Below are 12,965 nucleotides of genomic sequence, written 5' to 3' on the forward strand. Positions count from 1 at the left end.
GATATTTCATTTTCTACCGCTTATCCTCACGAGGGTCGCGGGGGATATTATTTAACTTAGTTTTAATGATCTCAAGCATCTTTATAAAAAATGTCTCACTTTGATGACGTCACGTTACAGGAAGTAAGTTTGCATGTATGCCCGTTAATGTTCACAGCGGAGGAGACTGTTTTGCGCATACTACTGGAGGTAGTTAGGCGTTAATATTTCGCTGATATATATATATATATTTTTATTTATTGATGTTATATCACGTCGTACTCCATTAGGGCCATTTGACGGTAACGTTATCGCAATACATTTGAGTCATGTGGTTGCTTGTTTTCACCTTGGTTATTTAGTGGAGCAATGTATGATAGTTTTATAAAATCGCATTGTTGTTAGCTGACAAAGCTTACACAGCTATCTAAAGAGGCTAGGTTAAGGTAGTAGCCGTGAAAGACACGCCTATGCTGATTCGGATACAGATGAAATTAGGATGGACAGAAGGCCTGTAGCTTATGATGAGGAACAAAGTGGACCTTCTCACGATATCTCTGGTCCAGAGAAGCAAAGGTAAGACTACCTATAATTGTAATGATCATACTGTTCATATAATATACCTAATTTAGATAACTCTCCTTTCAGTCCTCTCGAAAGTGGCTGTGCATTTCAAGCAGATGTTGACACCTGTCCTTCTCCCGAGGCCAGTGGCTTGTTGTCATTGCCGTGGGAGATGGTGACCCATATTGCCTCACACCTTCCTGCTCACTGTGTTATCTCTGTGCTGCCAAATGTGAGTTGGAAAATGTGGCAAAAAATATACTGTATAAAAGCACCAATGCTTTACTAATGTTGCCTCCTTTCAGGTCTGTTCAGCGTTGCGTAATGTCTGCAAGGACAGCACTGCCTGGCAGCTTCGGGCTCACAGACTCGTTGGCTCAAAAGCTAGCTTTCCTGTGGGCCTGAGGGAAGACTTTGACTGGCCCAATGCTTGCTTGGAGATGGAGCAACTGATTACCTGCTGGTCCGGCATGGCACAGCAGGAACACCAGAGGCAGCAACAACGGATAGAGGCACGAGGAGAGATGGAGCCTGAGAGAGATGCATATGGTGCTGATGAACGATTGGTTGGTGAACTTGTTGAAGAACCGGAGCAGAGATTGGGAGAAAATCCAGAAGAAGATGGATTACTTGAACAAAATGGTGCTCTTGATAATCAGGATAATGGCAGCCATGTAGTAAGAGAACAGCATCAACCACCAAAACATCACAGCCCAACCCGAGCACTTGAGCGCCTCACCCTGAATTCAGGCCACATTGCCCAGGTCAACTCAGTCCTCCTGGTGGGTGGTGATGGAACTCTCTGTGCCACAGGCTCCAGAGATCGAAACGTTAATATTTGGAAACTGCAGGCAGACGCAAGCAGTATGCTTCTGCACACGCTGTTAGGCTGCCACACATTCAGCACCCACCAGGGATGGGTGTGGTGTCTGGCATCCCAGGGACCCTTGCTGGCCTCGGGAGGCTTGGACAGTACGGTGAGGCTTTGGGACCTGCAGGCCTCTGGAGCAGAGAAGGGGATGATCAACGCTGGGGGTGCTGTGCTCTGCTTGACCTGTCTGCCAGATGTTCTGCTGGCTGGAACATTTGACGAAAGGATCAGCATATACGACCCGAGAGGTGAAACGACTTTGCATTAATGACACCTTAGGCACTGGATTGCTATTTTTAATGTTTAGGATCATTTTCCTTGGTGCAGGTTTGTGTTCTACTTCTACAAGTGCCTTTGTGGTTGTCTTTATAAAGGCAGATAGAGCTCTTTTACAGACTATATTTCATTAAGTGCTTGCATCTGTAATTTCCACTTATTTGTTTTGCACGCAGCTGCTTTTTCTTGCTTGAAAAGCCTCCGTCTCCATACCAGCGCAGTCATGTGTCTGGCGGCTGATGACAAATACATGATCTCTGCGAGTAAAGACTGCACAGTGGCTGTCTACGACCGCCGGGCTGACAAATTCCTAAATAAAGTTCGGGTAGGTGCAACTGACACATTAGGAATGAAAGACTTCTGTGCAAGATGACCTCCAATAGTCTCCACTGTCTTCCAGCTGAGCTCCTACCTGCGGTCCATGAGCTACAGTGACAATGAGGTGTGGGGTGGAGACCACAAAGGCTTGCTCCACTCCTTCTCCTTGCAGGAAGGAGTCTTAAAATCCATGGCGCACTTCGATGTGGGGCACACAGCTATGGTGACCGGCATTCATAAGTCACCTGGAAGTCTCTACACATGTTCCTCTGATTGTACCGTCAAGGCATGAGATCTTATTTCTTTACTTATGTATGTAGACTCTAAACTTCATAAACTCAATTTAAGCTCTCCTTTCCCTCAGGTGCACATCCCTTGTGGGCCTCCAAAGACATTATGCACACTGCGTCACCAAGCTGGAGCCTCAGGGGTGAGTTTAGCCTTACTGATTTCATGGCTTATTTGTTTCTGTTATGCAAAGGGATCACATTAGTAACTTTTTTTGATTAAAAAAAAATCATAAGTTTTCCGATTCAAGAATGGTGAATTGCAAATATCTGAGGGTTCCAGTGTGTTTCTATTATGCAGTGTCATGGTTATCATTAATTGGTGGGAGGAGTGATCACATAAGGTACACAAGTGTACTGTTAGCCTTGCTTTTTTTGATTAGAGTTTTACTATTTTCATTTTGTAAAGTGGCACGTTGCATGAATGGGTAAGAGGAGCGATCACATTAGATTTACTGTCGGATCTGACTTATTGTTTCACGTCTTTTTATGTACAGTATTTCTATCTAAAGTGGCTGTTATCATTAACAACTGACAAGAGGAACAATCACATTAATCACACAACTCATCTACGTCGTGCTCGTGTGTGGCCCACCTCTTCCAAGCATCATCAAAGCAGTCATACTACTTACCAGACTTCAGGTGGTGTCAAGTGTGCCTAAACGAGTGCCATATGATGATATTTTTCCTATGTTTTCCCTCCCTTCTGCTATTTTGCCAGCTGAGTGTGGAGGCCGGAATCCTTGCTGTTGCCTCCGGTGATATGGGCGTGGAAATTTGGAGGCCCAGAGAGACATGAAATCGAAGTTGCCAAACCTTCCAGTACCACAACTGAAAACAACTTACATTGACAGTTTTATTTAAAATAACAAAAGAGGTCAGTCTGGTATTGAAAGAGATTACAGTATAGTGGCATTTATGGTAATGACTCTTGGAACACAATTTTCTCACACAAACATTCTGCCTTTATAATGCCACTTTAATAATAATAATACTGTATAATGTAACAGTGATGCACATGTCTCCAGTACAATGTAATAAAAGCCACGAGAAGACTCGGCTATTCTGCACTTTGAAAGATGATGTTCAATTTGTTGTGGCCTTTGTTAGCGCCACATGTGCTACACAAGGTAATACAAATATTAGAAACATCTCTTATGTTAATCAATTCACAGCTCTTATGCTGTTTTTTCATAACACTGTGCAGGTGTACTTATGTACTTTATGTATTTAACATTGATTTTGCCAGTCTTCTCTTAGATTAAAACACTCAATGCTTTTTTTTTTTTTACATGACAGCATGGCAGTTTTTTCTATCAATAAAGATTGTCCAAAGAAACCAAGTTGTCTTTTGTCTATTAGAAGCTCCAAGGTTACACAGGTTTCACAGCATCCATCCATCTTCTACCACTTATCTGAGGTCGGGTCGGAGGGGCAGCAGCCTAAACAGGCAAGTCCAGACTTCCCTTTTCCTGTCCAATTCGTTCAACTCCTCCCAGCAGATCCGAAGGTGTTCTCAGGCCAGCTGAGAGACAGTCTCTCCAACATGTCCTGGGTCTGTCCCGAGGCCTATACCAGTCAGACTTGCTCTGAGCATCTCCCAAGGAGGCACGACGAGACGCCAAGCCACCTAATTTGGCTCCTTTCCAGGAGCAGTGGTTCTATTTCCGAGTTTCTCGTGAGTGTGGGAAACCAGATCGATATCAATTGGAATGGCCTTTATTGTCATTATACAATATATATACAATATATGTACAATATACAGAATACAATTGAGAGTTTTGCCTTTCAGCTCAGCTCTTTCTTCATCACACAGGACTGATGCAGAGTCTGCATCATTACAGATGCCACACCAAATATGTATATAATCAGTTTCTCAATAGTATTTTGGGGACAGGAGGAGAAACATTTCTGTCCCTCAATGGCATGACAGAAAATAATTACGTTTAAAGCACATTACATTTGTTGCACTGATGTAGAAGATGTAGATTGACAACAAAGCAAGAGAATAAAGTATGTTGGTGTCTCAAAGCAGCACACAGGTCTTCTTATCTTTGAATGGGTTGGAGGAGGCTGCGATTCTGGTAAGCAGAGGGTCACTCCGCCTGTGGTCCTGGCAGTACTGGACCAAGTCTACTGCTGTGAGGGAGATCTAGGACACACATAGAGAAACCTTCACAAGCATGTAACATTTTCAAGGTGTCGTTTTTTTTGTCAGTGTCAATGACATTACTCTAAAAAGAATGATGGAATCTTGCAACATACCTTAATTCTCTCCATGCTTGCCTCCACCCGAAGCTGCTCCACCAGTTTTTGCACCTGAGCGAGGCTATTACAGCAACTCATTTTTAAAAAAACCCAAAAGATTTTATGTCCTTTTAGAGTAAAAAAGCACAACAATTGTGAACAGGTTCTGTTTGGTCATAGTTTAAAAAGCTTCCTCTTTTAACCAACTCCAGTTTTATTCACTGCTCTGAATGGTGAGCCCCTTTGAATGCTGCTTTTAAAGGTCATCCTAAAGGTCACAAAGATCACGCCCATCATGAAAAAATGAACGTTCTAATACAATGGCCAGGTTTACTCATTAAATATTCTGTATACTGTATACATCACTCCTCTTTTTGGTTTAAAGAGGGTTTTCTGGCCTATTCCTGAATTTATTAACATCTAAAAGTATAATTGTAAAACATAGCACTAATGTTATTTACATGGCTGTGAATCTCGGAAGAGGTAGAATTGGGTAGACAAATTTATTTATCTATTTGTTTTTCTTAGTTATATTTCATATTGACCTGGGCAATTTGTAAATTAATGTTTCTGTATGATGTTTTTATTTATTTTGGGATGGAAGCTAAGCATCCAGAAAAGATTCAGCTTTTACAATTTTATTTTACTAAAATAAAAATTAAAACCTATTAGAAAATATATCGGAATTGTGTCTAATGTGATTTGGCGTTTTGAATTCAAATATTGGGGGTAATACACTAACACGCCACTCCATTTGTTGATGGCGGCAGTGAGCTGATTTGAACACACTCCGAAGAAGTGTGTCCATTTCCGCTTTCCGTAGTGTAACATTTCTGGTCACCTACATGTGGTGTTTACAGGAATGGTCATATTTATTATGTGATGAAAGACATAATCGTCCTCGACACGTTGTTTGCATATGTCTTTTTAAGGTATGTTAATATTTTATCCGTTGTCGTGTTGTATTGGAATTGGTAATTGCGTTTGACTGGAGCAAGCTGTTAGCTTGTCTATGAACCGGAAGTGTGATATTCCGCCTCTCACGCAGTTGAAATAACACGCTGTGTAATTATATCAGGGTGGGTGGGTTAAACTTCTGAAACGAATGGAATACATGTAGCTACGTCAACATCACTCGAATGTCTGGTTGTAGTAGCCGAATACGACATCTGTAGCTAGCCCACCTTCACCTGTCGGTTTTAGGTGAAGAATGGCAGAACACGCCCCCTCTGTAGCTCTCGAGGCTGTGCTGAAAACCACCAGCGACTTACCTGAGGACTTACCGAAAATTAGAGGCTACGACTTCAACCAGGGACTTGATCTCCAGGCTGTGTTGAAGTCCTACCTCACCACAGGCTTCCAGGCCAGCAGCCTCGGTTTGGCCATCCAAGAAATCAACCGCATGGTGAGGATGCTGGCGATGTTCCTCAAGCTCTTATAAGTAGGGAATGATGTGTAAATGTGGTTAAGTGTCGAATGATTCCCAGATCGAGAAGCGCCTCGAGCCAATTCCAGCAGAGGAAAATGAATGTAAAGCATCAGGTGATGCACCTCGCCGACCAGGCTGTACTATATTCCTGGGATACACTTCAAACCTGATCAGCTCTGGAGTCAGGGAGAGTATCCGATACCTGGTAGAACACAAAATGGTATGTGCTTCAATCATCAATGCTATATATCATTTGGTATATTTTACACACAGCATATATTGATGAGTTTGTTGGCCTTTTGGGTAGGTGGATGTGATTGTGACCACAGCAGGTGGCATCGAGGAGGACTTGATCAAGTGTCTGGCTCACACATACCTTGGAGATTTCAGCCTCCCTGGCAAGGAGCTTCGCCTGAGAGGTATCAACAGGTGAGTAAATGAGGGTTCGTGAGACAAGGGTTTACATCTATGAGGAAGGAGGCCATGTCATGAATCTTTAATTACACAAAACGAATAATCCATGTTTCTGTGATGAAGCACCAATATTTTTGCAATGTCAAGAGTACTACATCCGTCTGATTATTGCGACGGTACGTTGCAATAATACAGCTGTGTACATTGAAGTAATGGTCTAATCCAGGGCTATTCTTAACCTTTTTGACATTGAGGCCCAATTTTTTTCAGTGCACAGCGGCCCAGGGCCAATTAAATATTGACACTGTATAGATTTAATTGAGCTCATTAATTTGTTTTCAAAATTAACCAAATCCACTCTGTTTAACAAGCTAACAAGCGAAAACCTGAATAAAATTTAATGAATAATAACGTGACATGATGGGCTACACGGTGATCAAGTGGTTAGCACGCAGGCCTCACAGCTAGGAGACCAGAGTTTGACTCCACCCTTGGTAATCTCTGTGTGGAGTTTGCATGCGTGGGTTTTCTCCGGGTACTCCGGTTTCCTCCCACATTCCAAAAACATGCTAGGTTAATTGGCGACTCCAAATTGTCCATAGGTTTGAATGTGAGTGTGAATGGTTGTTTGTTTATATGTGCCCTTTGATTGGCTGGCGACCAGTCCGGGGTGTACCCCGCCTCTTGCCCGAAGACAGCTGGGATAGGCTCCAGCGACCCTTGTGAGCATAAACGGTAGAAAATGAATGAATGAATGAATGAACATGACATGATAAAATGTGATCATCACAAAGATTTTTATTAAACTAAAGTTTTAATCTAACTATTAATCTAAACTTTTGCTAATTCATGGAACAAATCAAGCAAAAAAAATGTAAAGGCCTAAGTCAGGCGTATTAATAAAAAAAGACCAATATTTAGATTTTACTTTTAACAAAAAAAGGAGTCGGAATAAAAATCAATGAAATCAATCAATAAAACGGGTAGAAGGGTAAAATACTCCACACACTGGGCTCACGGCTCTGCTTCGCTTCCTCCATTTGCAAAGCCGTACTTGATGAAGTCAGGATTGTCCTCACTGGTCTAATCTAATGTTATGCATCAAATTCCCTTCCACGCTTTGTCTTCAAGGATTGGCAACCTACTGGTGCCCAATGATAACTACTGTAAATTTGAAGACTGGCTCATACCCATCTTGGACCAGATGTTGTTGGAGCAGAACACACAGGTGAGGATGCCCAATTATCCAGTTACCTAATACTCTTTTACTACTAATTACTATAACTTGTTTATTGCGATTGAAATGATTACAGGGCGCACGTTGGACACCTTCTAAAATGATCCACCGGCTTGGCAAGGAGATCAATAATACTGACTCAGTCTACTACTGGGCGTACAAGGTGAGTCTCCGGTATTTTTCAGGACTACCCTAAATGCTCCAGGTGATGCCAGTATTCAATGAACCGTGTCAACTATAGTGGTGTATTAATGCAAAAAACATTGACTTAGCTTTACCTACCTCTGCATGCACTTTAAGATGTTGGGTTTGCTACCTCATGCACTCTATACTTGCCTCCCATGTATGGCGCCCAAAATGTTGGCTGAGTAGTTTGCTCCTACCCGTTGTTACAACACTGGCTGTGTTACTGCAGTAACAGTAACACAGTAACACATCCCACAAAGTAGGATTTAATATTAATAAATTTAATATTTTGTTGTTAGAGCATGTAAAACCTGTTTATGACCTTCGAAATACAGGTTTTACTATTATTAACACCCCCAAAGGATCTTAACACTCGTATTATTTGTTTGCGTCACATTGCGTAGCTGTTACACGCAGGCTATGGTATCTCTGCAGGGACACAAGATGGCCTCCGCTTTAAACCTAGCATGCTAGCGAGCTAACTAGAAGCTGTGGGGAATGGATAAATGAATGGGGAAGAACAAAATAAGAAACCAAAATATTTACCACTTCCACACGGAATGCGAGGACAACATTTTTTTTTCACTCATAAGGTAATGTAGTACAATGTCATGTCTCATCAATGTAATGTTACTGATGCCGAGTGACCAGTGTAGAATACTGCATATACGTTGGTTTTCAATATTTTTGATTTATAATAGGCCATAGTCAACCACAAAATAGCGATCATCTATTAATTAATGAATTTTTAAAAAACTGCTATAGAGTGAGGAAGCGATGTTCAAACTGTGATGTAGGGAGGGATGACTGTAATGAGTTTAACAATTTGGCAATAACAGCCTCTCTCCAATTATCTTTCTCATTGAAGCCCCATCCTCACTTCCCAACACTTTTATGTCCATTCATAAATGAAAGTATATTCATGTATTCAAAGTACAGCTCATGTGAAACTGATATCCTTGGTATTGTTCTCTTTGACTTTAGAATAACATCCCAGTATTCAGTCCCGCGTTGACAGATGGCTCCCTTGGTGATATGATATACTTCCACTCGTATAAGAGCCCTGGCCTTGTCCTGGACATCGTGGAAGGTTAACAGCTACATTTACTGTACAGGTGATTGTGTTATTGTTTGATGAGCTTCTCTAACTGTGTGCATGTTATTTTATAGATATACGAAGGTTGAACACCCAGGCGGTACATGCCAACAAAACAGGAATGATCATCCTGGGTGGTGGGTTGGTCAAGCATCATATAGCCAATGCCAATCTCATGGTAACTACCCTCTTCTGCTCTCTAACACAAGTAGACTGACGGCAATACCAACACATGCTTTAAAAAAAGAGTTAGGATCAAAAAATGCATAATAATTCGCAATTGAAACGGCATTAGAGACAATCCTCAGTGTTGTATTGATTTAAATCCTATGCAACAAAAGGCAGCATGAAATGGGTCACTGTTGGATATCTGTGTCATCTGTGGCCTGCCGCATCGACTTATTTCTCAGAACTCAGCAGGCTATGGTGATGTATTTCTTCTTCATGTGTGCATAAAAGCTTACACCCTGCTGCTTTTTTAACCTTTTGTTAAGATGATGGTAGTGTGAGTGTGCATCAATTTGCAGTTACAGATCACCTCCTGCTGCCACTAGGCAACCCAACTTGCAAACATGTACACACAAGGTCTTTCATTTTTAATTGTTCAGGCACCCAAATAGACCAAAATAGTAATCCTGACATAGCTTTCAGTATCAGTGCAAAATGTTAAAATGAAAATTGAAAATACACAACACTAAACAATTTGTACATCGCTTATTTAAAGCTCACACCCATGTGTACGGATTAAATTTTTTTTTTTCAGAGAAATGGTGCCGATTACAGTGTGTACGTCAACACGGGCCAGGAGTTTGACGGCTCAGACTCTGGTGCCCGACCCGACGAGGCCGTGTCCTGGGGCAAGATCAGAACAGATGCCAAACCTGTGAAGGTACCGCTTTCGGTCCTCGCAAGACCAGTTTTCTTATCAAATACGTTATCGCCCCTCGCTCCATCGTGGTTCCAACATTGCGCCCTCACTCTATCACGGTTAATAACTATTTTGTGCTTGAATATGGCCTATTATTCGTAAAAATATGCATGTTTAACAAATTGTAAGTATTGTTGGTCTAAACGAAGCATTTCCAAGCATACAAAAGGGCTAAATGAACAATAATAGAAATATAAGACATTCAGGAGACGTCATATGTCGTGTAATATCTGTGACTTGTGTGGGCCTGGACCCGGGAAGTGACGTGTGTAACTAAAAATGTATTCATTCTGCCTTTATAAATAACTGAAATTCCCTTAGCAGATTTTTACCAGATTTTTGAACTTGCGCTCCTCACCTGCCTTTGTAAAGAGTTGCCTTAAGCATTACTGCTGGCATCAGCGTGTAAGGTATTCATTTGGCCTGAAGGGGGCGCCAATGGTGCAAATAAAAAAAGAACCAGCCACGGGGCTTTACTGTGGACTAAAAGATAGGACTAATTGCATTCTCATAAATGAGATGTCATGATAAGATCATTTGTTATGAACGTGGCATTTTGTTGTGTCTATTCTTAGGTATACGCTGATGCCTCCTTGGTGTTCCCCTTGATTGTGGCCGAGACGTTCGCTCTCCACGCTGACAAGCTAACCGCAGGCAAGAACATGGAATGAATGGACAGAAGTAAACAGGAGCCCAGGACTTTGTCTTATTAAAGACAACAGTCAGCCACTTTCCCTCTGCTTTTACACCAGGTAAACTTTTCCAAGCACCGCAGCATTCCTGTGGGAACAATGCTGCCATGTAGAAACGAGACCACATGATGTCTCTTTGCTTGACGCAGACAATAATTACTTGTTAGGACAAGTAGTTTTACTCTTATTCAGAGGGCTGAAATAACATCATCGCATGCTGTGGCACGCACGCATCCTTATCTTAACCGCAAAATCATGATGTCAGATTGTCGTTTTTTTTTTTTACTGCTGAAAGGAAAATTGGATATTTTCAGAAGATATCACGAGTCACACATGCAATGCTTTAATTCACAATGTTTTGAATAGTAGCATTTTCCTAGTCATTTATTTGTTGCACATTTATTTGTTTGGATAATATAACTACTTTACCATTTAGTATGATTAAACCTTTTAGATGGATAAATCCCGGCCTAAGGAGGAATAAAATAAACTTTTAATTTAGGACATGTCCACACAAATACGGATATAAAACCTATATTTTCTCTTCCGAACACAAATGAAGGGTTTTGTCCTTAATAAAAACTTTTGGAAAATGGAGTTTTTCAATCAAGTAAATCCAATCTTGTCTCATGGTATCAATCAAGTCCAGCTTGTGTGTGTTTGTGTGAGTGAGTGAGTAAACAGTAGGGGTGTCATGAGACACTCGGTTCATGAGATGAGATTTTAATTTAAGAAAAGTACAATTTAAACATCTAAAAGGCATATGACTATATGTTGCAATGTACTAATTTAATTTCGACTAAGTTATCTAGCCTTGCTCCTCACAAGGCTACACCCTTCAGCACTGTGTGTATGCCAGCAGCCCCGCCTCCACCCACTGAGACGAAGAGACTAAGTTGTGCCAAGTTGCTGAAACCAGTACACACAGTGAACCCTCTCTTGTTTGGAGCCGAGAGAGGAAAACGGACACATTTGCACAGGGCAATATATCGAGGCCAGTTCATGTTCATTGCTTGTGTGATGAATTAATTCATGTATTATTGTCCCAGGCTTAGTGCTCACAAGATGTGTTTTTGTGAATGAGAAATTTAACTACGTTTTAATCTTGATACTCTTAGTAAACAGAGGGTTTTGTTTTGTGTCATTCTCTGTTTTTAAACAACAGAACACTAAGTTATTGACTTACGCACGGGCAATAAAAAACCATGGTTCCTGGACTTTTGTTAAGTGAACAGTCTGTTTTTTAAGCTTCACTCTTGTGGATGGAGACTGTTTTGAGGTGGGACTGTGCATTTTTGAAAATATCCGTGTTCGTGTGGACATAGTCTTAGATGTGGCTTTGGATTTTACCTCAGTGAATAATACATGAGTCTTAATGACAAAATGAAGGGACATGAAGTAGCTTTGTATTTCAACTAATGGCATTGGGCTTGTGTTGGAGAAAAAAATGTGCTGCCTTTCAACATCTCAGAAAAAAGACATGTTTGAATTTCAATCGCAAGAAATCCTTGAACTTTGTGTTTTGAATAAACGAAAGAGGAGCAAACTGCGATTTTCTCAGCTTGAATTCACAACTGGGACCACCTCTCTTCACTTTGGTTGATTGAATTTGTTCCCGCCCAGACGACATACAGTTACTTCAAACTCATTTTCTCTTGCTCTCTGCTGTTTGCCCAAAGAACCACATAATCAAGTCATGGTGAGGAAGACATTTCCCATTGAGATAAATCAGTCTGCTGTTGTGGCAGTAATAGTTCCTGTGCCTAATCACGCTTCCCGTATCCTCATATTGTTTTCATAACAATCTTATTCACTTTTTTTATTGTTTTTTTAAAAGCCCAATCATGGACACTTTTTTGCGGTATGTTTGCAAAACCAGATTTTCCACGCTTGTATGTTTTTTTCTTTTTTTGATGGAAATGAGTGGAATAGGAACTGTGACACAGTCAACTTTCCCAAAACCTGAGCCCAAAATGCGACACACACACACACACACACATGTACACACAAATTGGGTGTTCCTTTCCCACTTTCCAGTCAACCCATTTCCTATGGATTGAGTGCACATTTTTTCCCAATGCAGTGGTGCTGGGTTATATGTATAGCAGTGGAATAGAAATATGTTAGGGGGGGTCAGATTTAGTTGATAAACTATACCAGGGACATTCCTACTCATACACTGTACGGTTTTAGAAGTGTTTTTTTTTAAAACTATTTCTGCCTGCAACTTAATATCAAGTTTAAGATAAGGTGAAAGGGGACCTATTATGCCCTTTCCACTTTTCTGACCTATAAGTGTAGTTAGAATGTTGTATTCTCGTGTTAAACCATGCCAAAGTTTCAGATAATGAGGTTTGCACATTTGGAAGTGAGCCCTGAAAAAAGTTTGGGATGGCTCAAAACACTCGGTTTGAAAGGGCGTGGTAAACCTGCCCCTTTGT

General features: G+C 41.1%; 3 protein-coding genes across 4 annotated transcripts; 2 read left to right on the forward strand and 1 right to left on the reverse strand.

Annotated features, from left to right (window-relative positions):
- The first annotated feature begins 152 nt into the window (after positions 1–152).
- On the forward strand, positions 153–3,614 carry fbxw9 (F-box and WD repeat domain containing 9). The gene is made up of 7 exons (XM_058049392.2): positions 153–555; positions 628–775; positions 849–1,662; positions 1,867–2,015; positions 2,091–2,294; positions 2,373–2,438; positions 3,017–3,614. Exons 1-7 carry the CDS (start codon positions 479–481, stop codon positions 3,092–3,094), a joined length of 1,536 nt encoding a protein of 511 aa, XP_057905375.2. The 5' UTR covers positions 153–478; the 3' UTR covers positions 3,095–3,614.
- A 403-nt stretch (positions 3,615–4,017) lies between these two features.
- On the reverse strand, positions 4,018–4,931 carry LOC131103329 (guanine nucleotide-binding protein G(I)/G(S)/G(O) subunit gamma-7-like). The gene is made up of 2 exons (XM_058049490.2): positions 4,561–4,931; positions 4,018–4,447 (listed from the first exon to the last, which is right to left on the reverse strand). Exons 1-2 carry the CDS (start codon positions 4,639–4,641, stop codon positions 4,322–4,324), a joined length of 207 nt encoding a protein of 68 aa, XP_057905473.2. The 5' UTR covers positions 4,642–4,931; the 3' UTR covers positions 4,018–4,321.
- Positions 4,932–5,331: 400 nt separating this feature from the next.
- On the forward strand, positions 5,332–12,165 carry dhps (deoxyhypusine synthase). Of its 2 annotated transcripts, XM_058050180.2 has the most exons (10): positions 5,332–5,474; positions 5,746–5,947; positions 6,030–6,191; positions 6,279–6,400; positions 7,517–7,613; positions 7,699–7,785; positions 8,793–8,898; positions 8,979–9,082; positions 9,668–9,793; positions 10,408–12,165. In XM_058050180.2, exons 2-10 carry the CDS (start codon positions 5,753–5,755, stop codon positions 10,501–10,503), a joined length of 1,095 nt encoding a protein of 364 aa, XP_057906163.2. In that variant the 5' UTR covers positions 5,332–5,474; positions 5,746–5,752; the 3' UTR covers positions 10,504–12,165. The 2 variants fall into 2 exon arrangements, with proteins under 2 accessions (XP_057906163.2, XP_078653334.1); XM_078797208.1 differs by lacking the exon at positions 5,332–5,474 and having other exon boundaries at positions 5,514–5,947.
- Positions 12,166–12,965: the final 800 nt, after the last annotated feature.

The sequence above is a fragment of the Doryrhamphus excisus genome, linkage group LG16 (genome assembly GCF_037039965.1).
Source record: "Doryrhamphus excisus strain RoL-2023G ecotype Guam linkage group LG16, RoL_Dexc_Guam_v1.1, whole genome shotgun sequence".
Classification (NCBI taxonomy): domain Eukaryota; kingdom Metazoa; phylum Chordata; class Actinopteri; order Syngnathiformes; family Syngnathidae; genus Doryrhamphus; species Doryrhamphus excisus.